Source organism: Oncorhynchus mykiss, chromosome 12, assembly GCF_013265735.2.
Source record: "Oncorhynchus mykiss isolate Arlee chromosome 12, USDA_OmykA_1.1, whole genome shotgun sequence".
NCBI classification, from domain to species: Eukaryota; Metazoa; Chordata; class Actinopteri; order Salmoniformes; family Salmonidae; genus Oncorhynchus; species Oncorhynchus mykiss.
The window spans coordinates 72106588-72118580 of NC_048576.1; the positions used below are offsets into that span (position 1 = coordinate 72106588).

Sequence of the window (11993 nt, forward strand, 5' to 3'; positions counted from 1 at the left end):
GACTGATTTGAGGCGTATGAAAAGAGCTGACATCCACAAATAGATTTGGACAGTGTTGCCTTAACATCTGAGGACACTGTTTAACTCATCCCATCTCGGGAAGTTTTCACACTTCACGCTTCATTAACCTCTGGGTCGCAGGTTCCCTGGGAAGTCGGGAGAGGAAAATGCCTGTTTACACCGTTCTCTAGAAACCCCCACAAAGTGGTTAGTCTTCATTGTGGCATATCAACACAGGTAAAAAAAAAAAAACATGTGATGGTGGGGAGCGAAAGCCCTGTAAGCTGTCTGAATGTAACCTAGCTTCAAAACATAAAATGCTTTCTATATACAGTAGGTATCACCCAGGTGGATTGTGCATATGTGTGCTGGATGGTGTTGGTCATGTAACGCCATACAATCAAATGCACGTTCCATTCATTACATGTAACCCATGATATCATTTCTGGGTGCAAAAAGAGTCAAGCAAATAAGACCTTGTGTGGCAGCACCTTGTCGATTCCATGTAGGTTTCCTTTTTTTTTTTTTTTTGTTGGCTGAATGGATTTGGAAACCGATTGAGTGATCTTTTTAAAGCACCACATCTGTGGGTGTTGACATATGGGTCCACTGAGGAAGTACATCCCTCCATATCACACATGAGCTGAGAGTGGCTAGATAAGCTGAATAAGCTATAGGTCTATCTATAATACATAGGCCTATGTTAAATGTCATTACTCATGACTTTGAGGAAGACCCCTTATTAGTTATTTGGCTGGAATTCCGTGGTTGGTTCATTAAATGAAAAAAAGCTAATGAAACACTTTTCACAAGGTGATAATTAGCAGAGAAGAGCAGGGTTGCAGTCACAGGCTGTTAGATATTTAATAACCACAATGACCAAGGGAGTTGGTGTTAATTTCTGGGTCATGTTTATGATGTTGATCCATTCCAGGTCAAAATAATGGATGGTAAACGCCTCAAATGTAAACCAGAATGTCTACATCTGGATATGACAAGATGCGTTTGCTATAGAAGAAGCATTTTGGGGCATATTGAATGTAGCTGAAAGCAGATTGGCGCTAGGCCTATAACTCAAACCTTACAAAAACGGAATAATTCTAGGTGGTTGCCTTTATTGTTTCCCACATGGTTTGATGTAGTTGGTTGATATGACAGATGGATAGAGTATAATTCAGTCCCCCACTGCCTGTACTTTCCAAGCGTGAATTTGCAGATAAAGCCGACAGGCGACAGTTGAGATGATGAGATAATTAAATGTTATAGAAGGTCTTCAAATGGGTGGGCCTATTACACAACAGACATTAACATTTCAATAGAATATTTCCATCTTCACACATCTCTACACTCTTAGAAAAAAAAGGGTGCAATCTAGAACCTAAAATGGTTTTTTCGGCTGTCCCCAAATAGGAGAATCCTTTTAAGAATCATTTTTGGTTCCAGGTAGAACCTTTTTGGGATCCATGTAAAACCCTTTCCACAAAGGGTTCTACATGGAACCCAAAACCCTTTCCACAAACGGTTCTACATGTAACCCAAGTGTTCTACCTGGAACCAAAAAGGGTTCTCCAATGGGGACGACGAATAATCATTTTGGAACCCTTTTTTCTAAGAGTGTAGAGCCAACATTCTACTTATAGTAGCCTATGTTTTTGTCTTGGCCAATAGCTACAAAAAAGACTGCTGGCTTCTCTCTTGTCACGCTTTGATTGTACTGGATGCTCTATAAGACATGTTGTAGTTTGTGCTATAGGCTAGTAGTGCATTGTTCATGATCGACTATGATCGACTAATCTCAACAATGCAGCCAATGACTTTATGTCAAATTGAAGTCATTTTAGTTTAGGCTACCACCGTAGTTTAGCTAATTCAGTGAGGCTGAATGAGAGAATGAAGGGGACTTCCTTCTGTCCCAGTGATACCCAAAGAGAAACACTGGCACTTGGATCTTTAACACAATCGCTTAAAATGCTACTTGACATTTGGCTCCTATCCTGGAGCAACTCCGCCATGCTTTTTTAGGATTTTATTACATCGCATGCTTATTAATGGACCGACAGACTTAATCGCTCTTATCTCGGCCAAGCAAACGTGGGATAGGATTATCATAGGCATGTGCATTGTTTTACGGTCAATGCCTAAATTGATTTTGAGTCACGTGGAAATGAAATTACTTGCCATGTTTTGTCTATGGGTTGTTGTAGCCTAATATTATTGGTGTACATTTGCAATGTTTGATTATTATAAAAAATATAGGCTCACATCTGCAAGTCATTTACGCATATACTAAACTATGTTGTAGGACTATCTATAGATCCACATCGAATAGCTAAACTAATTGGTAATTTGATGTCTGTAGTGTATGACTGATCATTCTAATCTTGAATGGATTTGGCACAGTCCTTCTACATTCATGCTCATTTCCAGCTACTGAAACAAAGCCCTGCTAAGCAGATACTATTAGTGACAAGTTTGTAGAAAACCTCTAGCAACAATACGTGAATAACCACTTAGAAACTCAAAGAATCTTCAAAAGTATCATAAGGCTTGTTAGGAAACATGATCTTGGAAAATGTATAAGGAAAAGTGCTTAATAACATTCCTATAATCTACAAAACCAATGAATTAGCAGGTCACTAAACACAATTTTCGTTGTGTTCATTTCTATAATCATGTGTACTAGCCAGCTTCAAATAGTTATGACTGTGACAAATTAAACGATGAGACAACAATTAATGAATTGCTTCATGAATAAAAATTGATGTTACACTCACTCATTTCTAACACCAATAGGCCCATGCAATGCTGAAGAAAAACAACGTAAATGGACAAGTAATTTATTCGTAGGCATATCTGTATAATTATGTTGTTAAGTTCGGCATTGGTGTGTGCTATGAACATTGCATGTTGTAAAAATATAAACAGTGTGCCTCTTTCATTCTTAAATAATGTCAATGGCATAATTCCTGGTTCACCCCCTTAATTTGCAAAAAAAATGGCAAATGACAAAATAAGTTAATTTACTCAAAGCTGCGAGGGAGGGAAAAGAGAATGTTGCAAATGAGGTTCTTGATATCACGCTCATAATTAATTGCGCAAATTTGTTTCTATTAAATAAAAATAACACGTATTGAGAAACTCAATTAGCATTAATTAAGCTTGATATCCCAATTTGGATGTGTCGTTGAAAACAAGCTTTTTCGTAGTCTTTTTTCCCTCTCTGATGCTGAATGCGAACGAGAGTTCTGCCTTTGGGCTGCTTTTCCCTCCTTTGAGAGTTGAAAATGAAAAATGGAAATGAAATATCAGGAGGTGCTAAATTAGCTGCCTGATCTGCACTTATTGCTGCATATACGCCTCTATTACTTTGCCAGTCTGTGTCTCTCTTTTAGCATTCCAGGCATGGAGAGGCGTCGAGATAGCAGATTTATCAAATGGGAAAATGAATGCATGATGATCAGTTAAATTGAAAATCAGCGCCTGCATGACAGCCCGACCTGACACCTCCGTAATTAGAAAGAAAAATGATGGCGTCCGATGCATAATAGAGCAAAAACAATTTACACTCTCCCATAATGATCCGGCGTTCAAATTGAAAATTTCTCCGGGTAGAAATTGAATTCATAAAGTATGATTCATGGAGGACACATTTCCTGGAGGCTGCCTGGGCCATATCGATTGATAGTTTGTCTTGAATCATACAGCGTGCAGCTCTCAGGCAAAAAAAAGCTTAACTACTTAAGCAAATCGCTAATTTCACCTTAAGGCCACCAGTGTGCAGCCACGATACTCCTGTTCGGTATGCTAATGAATTAAACATGAACACCCCCTACCATACAACATACGCTCCAAATAAGACACACACACAAAATATATATATATATATTGAAGGACACATCCAGAGAACTCTAATTTCCAAATGGCCTATCCGAAATGGCAACTCATTGACAGAAATAAAGCTCAATAGGGAGCTGGACAGGCTGCGGCTGGCTGAATAAGAAGATAATGTCTTTAAATATTATGTCGGGTATAGGAATATATATTTAATAAAAGTTAAAAGTATTATCTTTGTTGGGTTGAGGACTTCCAAGGGCCATTGTATTTGGATCTGTTTTCATCAAATAATAAGTTATTCATTAGCTTATTGACTTTCTGTCTCTGCCATAGGCCTATATACTCTCTGTTGAGATTAAATTTTCCCTTTCCCTATACACTTTTGCCTGTCTCTTATACCAAAAGCCCCCCTTCACCCACACCCAATAAGTCATTGCTTCCTCTGAGCAAACAGCAGTCATCGGGTGAAAATTATGTAAATATTATGAAAGGGACACAGGCTCAGAAATTCATTTGCGCCGGCTCAGATGTAAAGCTGCCCCTCTGATTATTTTCAATTTATTTGCAAATCAAGACCCTAAAAGAGTAGCAGGAACTCTGGGTATTTAAGGACACACTGGAATGGATGTTTTCCATTTTTAGGATTTAGATGTTCGTGTTATTGAGGGCATTTTCACGTGCGTTATACCTATAGGCCCTATCTTGTAAAACAAGCTGTATGCGATGTGAATAGTCTTTCCTTTCTTACCTCGATTTTAAATCTATCTGGTCAACATTGCTAATATTGCCATGGCGCAGATGTCCCCGAGCCTGCATAGCATCCCTGGGGACCGCCAACCCTATTAGAACAAATGTGTTCTGCTATTGTAAATAGGCACGTTTGCTTCGCCCGTCCTATTACAGCCGACGCATGATCAATAGGCTGATAACACAGAAACATCAATGTAAGCGACAGAACAATGAGGGATATCATCGAACATCTATCTTAATATAGCCGGCTACAAGGGCCCTGACAAAGTGAAAAGCTCATGAAAATTCCGCCCCACGAATTCCCATCTCCTATCCAATATGCACAAACACACTCCCAGCTGCCGGGGCTATTATTTTCGTATTTCAATTTGACACCCCAGCCTTTCATGCTAATTCTATTATTCTTGGAAGTTTATGTGATTTCATATCACTAGAAATCGGTAATGTATAATAACCCTTTGGGCTAAAATAAACTGAATCCCTGCAGTAGCCACCGGGAAAATAATTACTTTCATATCAAAACTCTGCAGGAGTCGAGCGGGTCCTTTCGCCTCCGGCTCGTAACCTCATTTCAGTGAGGCTTATAGATGAATAAATTTGTTAAAGCAATACACAAAATACAACATCAGATTTTAGCAGAAAGCGCTACCTATACCCACTATACGGGCTATTTAAGGTCTCACACGGTTTGGATGTATTGTATACAATCGATTTATTTATGAAAACCTTACATATATAAATATTATAATACTTTTTACAGCCTTTGAGGATTTTTGTGGTTTTTATGTATTTTTACAGTTCGTTACACAGGGGGGGGGGGGGGGGGGGGGGGGGGGGGGCGGGGGGGGCTTGTACTACTACCACCACCACCACACACACACGTGCACATATACACGCACGCACGCAACAAACACACACACAGTTATAACCCATCATCATCAGAAAATAGGCTATATATGTCATCTGTAAAATGAGAATTTATATTCTAAGACGTGATTGAGCTTTGGGCAAATGAAAGGTGTTGTTGACGCTATCAATATTGTTTCTCACCTATAGGTCTATTATTCCATATCGACATCTTGAGTCTCTGTCTTTGTCTCTGGTGGACAGTTGGTTGTCACAGACTCGGAACTCTCTGGGTAGTCTTTTACAGACTGCTCTTTTTTGTCTAATGGCAGATACTTTGAATCATCATCATCTTGGAAATATGTTGCACTACAACTGGCTGAAGACTGACTACAGTTTCTACTGGAAAAGGTAACATGGCCTGGGCTGTTCTGTGGGGAACTAGTATTTTTCGCGGTAAAGTTGACCTGCACTTTGATTGCTTTCGCGTCGTTGAGATTGTTGGACTCCTTATTGTTTTTATGTCCAGTATTGGCAGATAAGCTGCTGTCATTCACTGGGGTTCTTTGTGTGGAGTTGTCAGCATCTGAGTCTGGTGGTGTTGTCTTCAAAGCAGTCTGAGGAACAATGAATCCAAGCGGCTGGGTGATAGGATAGAGTAAGAAATGTCCTTTCCCTATCAAAGGCCGCGAGGAGGGTAAGGCAGAAAATCCATCTATGTTCGGTTTGCGCCTTGGTCTGGAGTCGGATAGAAGGCTTTCTACGCTGAATGGGTTCAGTTTCTGAAGGTTGGAGACTCTGCTATTGGCGCACATGCTTGACTGTTGACTGCTGTCGGACGAGTCCAGCTCGGATCCACCAGCATCTTGGTTCAAGTGTCTTTGGTTCTGGAGGGTTTGTGGTGTTTGGTCACAGCTCGATTGGGTTTGGTTTCGGCCTACAGAGTCACAATGTGGATTTTGTTCACTGTCTGTCACTTGTGACACTCCACTGTCACTGTCAGATCCTGGGGTGTGAAATAGGTCCCCTGACAAAAGTTTATTCTGGGACCTCAACAGTCTTCGCTCCTGCTTCCTCTTCTTCTTCTCCATCCTCTCCAGCTCTCGCCTGGCGATCTCCTCCGCGTCCATGGGCTCTCCACTGCATGTTGTTGGGTGGGAGTTGTGAGCTGGTCGCCCTGGACCCTTCTTTGTGTTTTCTTTTTTCCTCCACTTAGCTCTACGATTTTGGAACCATACCTGAATATTAGAGAAACAAATCATGTTACGCATGTTCAAAAAGAAGATGTCCACTCTCTTAAAAAAATACATAGGCCTAATAATAATTTAGGCTAATATTTGTGTGAACCATTGGAATAATGTTTTGTACCAAAGAGCAATGCCCCTTGCTTGTAGGCCTACAATTATTTATTATCAGATGCGATGACAAAAATAACCATATTTATTTTCCAATTCGACTAGGCCTACAATTATTCCGTGTGTTTATGCCTTCTTCGTTATTCAATTAAAAGTTAAATGCTGTCTGTCTGATCTGGAAAATGCTCCATGAAAACATATATCTCGCTTATGATGGGCCCTTGTGTCCCAATCAAATGCATAATAATAAATGGTTTAATATAGTTACAAATACTCAAAATTTCCCCAACACTTAACTGCCTAAAAATTGCTAAAGTAACATGACAAATATAGGACTAAACCAGCGTTTCTCAAACTCGGTCCTCGGGACCTCAAGGGGTCCACGTTTTGTTTTCTGCCCTAGCACTACACAGCTGATTCAAATGATCAAAGCTTGATGATTAGTTGATTATTTCAGCTGTGTAGTGCTAGGGCAAAAAACAGAACGTGGACCCCTTGAGGTCCCGAGGACCGAGTTTGAGAAACGCTGGTTTAGTCCTATATTTGTCATGTCACTTTAGCAATTTTTTTGAATTTTCTCTGTGCATAACACAATATACATTTGTGTTATATACATTTGCGTTTGACATCAGAAGTGCAAATGATCACAATAATAAGTCCACGTGCATGGACATTTGACTGATGAGGAGAGATGGGGGAAAGGTGTGTCCTTTATAAAAATGTAGGACTTGAAAATGTATCAATATTCAAGTTCATAAATGTTTGTGTATACTTGGGTGTTTTATAGGTTTATATAGGAAAGACAATGTGCATACGTAGATGTATGTAGATATATTAATTTTGAGTATGTCTGAGTGCAAATAATATAGCCTTGTCGACTGAATCTACACAATTTATATTAATATCAGGTACAGCAAATGAACTGACCATTCCATGGCTTAGCCATATTTAAAGTATTTCTCCTTGAACCAGAGGTCCTCTTTATACTCGGTTTGCTGCTCGTATCACCCTTGATTTCGAAGACTATCTCTCTATAAATATATCGTATAATGTGTTATTTAAATACATATTCACGTTTGATAATGTTTTCCTTTTTAAAATTGTGAAAAGGATTTGCTGTTTGCAGTTTTTAAGCATGTATATGTATATATATATTGAGGCATCGTACTGTATGTATATATATATATATATATATATATATATATATATATATATATATATATATATATATATATATGTGTGTATATATATATATATTGAGGCATCGTACTGTATGTATATATTTATTGAGGCATCGTACTGTATGTATATATATATATATATTGAGGCATCGTACTGCACATACTATAATAGGCCTCTATGTGCCTATATTACAGGAGCTCCCTGTGGAGTTTTTGGTCACAGTACAAAACAACAAAGAGACAGGAATTACAGGACAACTATATATCTAAAAGAGACCATTGTAATATATTTGTGTAAGAGACATGGGGAATAAATAGGCCTACTTTCCTTTGTTCAAACAGCCTATCAGTGTTTAAGAATCATTAAGCTACACATCATAACAAACCAACAACAGTGAATGCCAAAAAGTGGATATGGTTGATATTTACCTGTACCCTCGATTCTATCAAGTCCAATCTCAGAGCCAGTGCTTCCCTCATGAACACGTCGGGATAGTGACTCTCATTAAAAGCCTTTTCTAATTCTTCCAGTTGCCAACCAGTGAAATTTGTGCGAGTTCGTCGTCTCTTACAACCGGGGCTATCCTTGTCTGGGTCACACGAATCTAGCATGAGAATAAAAAACAAGAGAGTCGCAAAAGTAGCCTGAATGATTTTTGCAAGGATACGTTCTTTCTGTGGTCTTTTATAAAGAAATTAATAAAATATCGTCTAATAAATTAGGCTATTATGTCCGTTTTCGATGGTAAGAAAATAGTAGTAATTATAGACTATTAATCACACAATATTGATCCTGATAATGATAACAATAACACAGTAAAACATTCTACTAACAATCGAGAATTTGTGATTGTTTTTTTCCCACCCTGTCACAACACAAGGGGTTTTCACGTTTGGAGCTGAGCTCGTATGCTGCTCTCCACTGAAAGGAATTGCATAAAGCCTCATTTGAAAGCAGAAGACTGCTTCTTTGTTTCTTAGGATTTGGATTCCCTCTTTAACGCTTTATGGAGAGGATATACAGGATATACAGACACTTTCAGTTCTTTGTTTAGTCCTTTGATCTACAGCCAACCTTTTGATTTGTATTGTATTTCGTTTTGCTTACCTGTCAGCTTGTACTGCTGGTTATCTCCATTCATACCACAGCCAGACAAGAGGGGGTTCGAATTAACCACTGAAGCTGTGCAGGAACCATTAAGTAATCCGTCTATTGAAAAAGGAACTGCGGCCGCAGATTGAAGTTGATGACCGGCTAATTCGTAAACATGATGGTGGCTTAGATGGTACGGAAAGCCCACCATCCCGCCGAGAGAGCCTCCGAACTGGGCATGAGGTGGATCCAGTATCCTGCTGTCCATCATCTCCTAGGCAAAAGGAAACGACGTCTGGAGGCTGGTGGTGTGAATTTAAAAAGCATGCAGTGAGAGTGGCCAGCGAGGAGGGGACATGGTGTGGAGGGAAGGATGAGCTGTACTTTATCAACATGAACCTTCCAATAATTAGCCTAGGCTTTGGGAATTTGAGACCAATGAGAAACGGTAATCGAGTATGACGTCAGAGGCGCGGTCTGCAAACGCTTTCCATATCGATTGCTAATTAAACCTGACATCCACCTCAATAAACAATATCAGTGCTGTCACAACAAGACAGGAGGGCTTTGATAAGAACTACATCACAACTACACGGGGGACCACCAAGAGAGAGTGATCAGATTGAAGCCCAGTAAAAGGTGAAAGAGATGGACTAATTTCGAACGCTCGCTCCCACATCTAAAATGACGGAGAGGCTAGTCACAGTTTTTGGTCAACATGTTATGGCGTTTTACATTTTTACTCTCTCTATTAATCGATGCCGAGTTACAAATACACTAATTTTACACAAAGACATTTATCATCCAAATGCTGTCAAATTTTATTCGAGACTACAACCAATTCGCGTGCAATATAACGGGATGTTGATAAAAGGGGGCGATCGACTCCTCAGCCTGCTGTCGATAGGCTGATTGAAAAAAGGCAGATGTTAAGTTATTAATTACATCACACACTAATTAATCTTCTGCTAATAAGAGGAACGATATTAGGAAGAAATGTGAACCCTTATTCCCCAGCACTTATACTGTAATTAATGAGACTTAATTTAGAAACGTGTGAGAATTTTTCCCAGGTTAACAAAGTAGCTTCTTGTGTATACGGTTTTGTAGTTATTGTTATATTTTTTGGGGTAGGCTAGTTTTGAACTCATGTAGGCAGGTAAATGCTGTCTTTATGAGGCAAACAAATAAAACATTGTAGCTTTGATGTGCAGCACCAGTGTGTCATCTAATATCTATCTATCTATCTATCTATCTATCTATCTATCTATCTATCTATCTATCTATCTATCTATCTATCTATCTATCTATCTATCTATCTATCTATCTATCTAACTATCTATCTTACTATCTATATATATATATATATATATATATATATATATATATATATATATATATATATATATATATATATATATATATATATATATATATATTCAACATTTTTATTATATTTACCTTTATATGCCTAGAGGTTATTTATTCTCGAAGTTCAAAATAGACTAATAGACTAGACTCCAGTGAAAACGGAGGACATTATGATTGTGTAAAAGGTTAACAAAACTATCTGACCATAGTCTACTGTGGGGAAGCTCCGAACCATTCATTTTTGTTACATTATGCTATTTGTCCGGAGACCTTCATAGGACTAGTCCATGTTGCCCCACTCGCTAATGTAAAGAAATGTGTTGTGAATAAAGCGAATCAATCCTATCTAAGTAGGTATAGTAGTTCTGTCTCTCTGCTCTTTAGGCTACAGAGAAAATTTATTCTACTTTATTTATCCCATGTCTGGTGCTGTCATAATGCTAATCTGAGTTGAAATTTCGCTCCCCACTCACTCCCTGACCCTTGGCACCCGGATTGGCGTGTTGTAATAACCCGAATCTCTCAACAGTAACCGTGATAATTGTTACCTTATTAGCATGCAAATTGTTTAATTAATATTATTATGAGGAAGTATATAATCCGTTCGTCACTTGACCTCAAGCCCATATAGCACCTCTCTGCATTTCAATGTGTACATTTTAATGAACTCCTTAGAAATGTCTCAGGATCTGGCCGTTTTATCCCTCTCCCCTACAAAGATGTGGTTAGAGTTAGCTCAGATGCCCTTCTCTTTGTATTTTAACTAAGTTTATCATGTTTTACAGATGTTTTATGAATAATTCCAACCATTCATGTATTTTTTGAACATCTAAAATTCAATAATTGCTTCTTGTCAATTCGGATCGTAACCCCATCCAGGCGCACGGGCTCAGTGAAAAGCAGCCCTTGACACGCAGTCCCGGGAGACATTGCATTTAAATCCGTTTTTCTACAACCGGGTGACATTGTCAGATCCTAGCTTTAATTAACCCGATAATAAGACGAACAAGGCTTGCATTCAATGCCGCTACAGGCCTGTCTTTTCATTTGAATTCAAGAGTTTCATCAACAATTTAACTGGCCTTGGTCGATAGGACATAAAGGTCCAGTAAAATAATAGAAAAGTGCCTCAGAGTCAACACCCTAACTGCAGAACAATAGACTCTTAGAAAAAAAAGTGCTATCTAGAACCTAAAATGGTTCCTCGGCTGTTCCCATAGGCTTTCTCCATATTAGAACCCTCTGAAGAACCCTTTTTGGTTCCAGGTAAAACCCAGAAGAACCCTTTTAGAACCCTTTTCTTTTATAGGAGTGTTTTATAGAGTGTTTTATATTAGCCTATATGACAAGTAGACCTGCATTGGTTCATGTGATATTTGTCTACCCTATTGTTGCCTTTGCCACCTGATCTTAAATAGTGACTTTCTTGGATAAACCCACATGCGGATGGAAAAGGTAGCTCCATACACATCCATCCCTGACCTGCAGGTCAACCATTGGCATGAAATGCCTATCTTTTATTTCCGATTATTTGAAAGCAACTGGCATAAATCACACATTTGA

At 38.7% G+C, this 11993-nt stretch overlaps 1 protein-coding gene across 1 annotated transcript; it reads right to left on the minus strand.

Annotated features, from left to right (window-relative positions):
* Positions 1-515: 515 nt before the first annotated feature.
* uncx (UNC homeobox) lies at positions 516-9553 on the minus strand. The gene is made up of 3 exons (XM_021624940.2): positions 9075-9553; positions 8396-8571; positions 516-6668 (listed from the first exon to the last, which is right to left on the minus strand). The coding sequence occupies exons 1-3, from the start codon at positions 9328-9330 to the stop codon at positions 5646-5648; spliced, it is 1455 nt and encodes a 484-aa protein (XP_021480615.1). The 5' UTR covers positions 9331-9553; the 3' UTR covers positions 516-5645.
* Positions 9554-11993: the final 2440 nt, after the last annotated feature.

Excerpts from the sequence above, each read along its gene's own strand:
- uncx (XM_021624940.2), bottom strand. The coding sequence starts at position 9,330 with ATGATGGACAGCAGGATACTGGATCCACCTCATGCCCAGTTCGGAGGC. Across the intron at positions 8,572-9,074 it reads CCAGCAGTACAAGCTGACAG|ATTCGTGTGACCCAGACAAG; the intron begins GTAAGCAAAACG and ends TTCTCATGCTAG. Across the intron at positions 6,669-8,395 it reads TGATAGAATCGAGGGTACAG|GTATGGTTCCAAAATCGTAG; the intron begins GTAAATATCAAC and ends TCTAATATTCAG.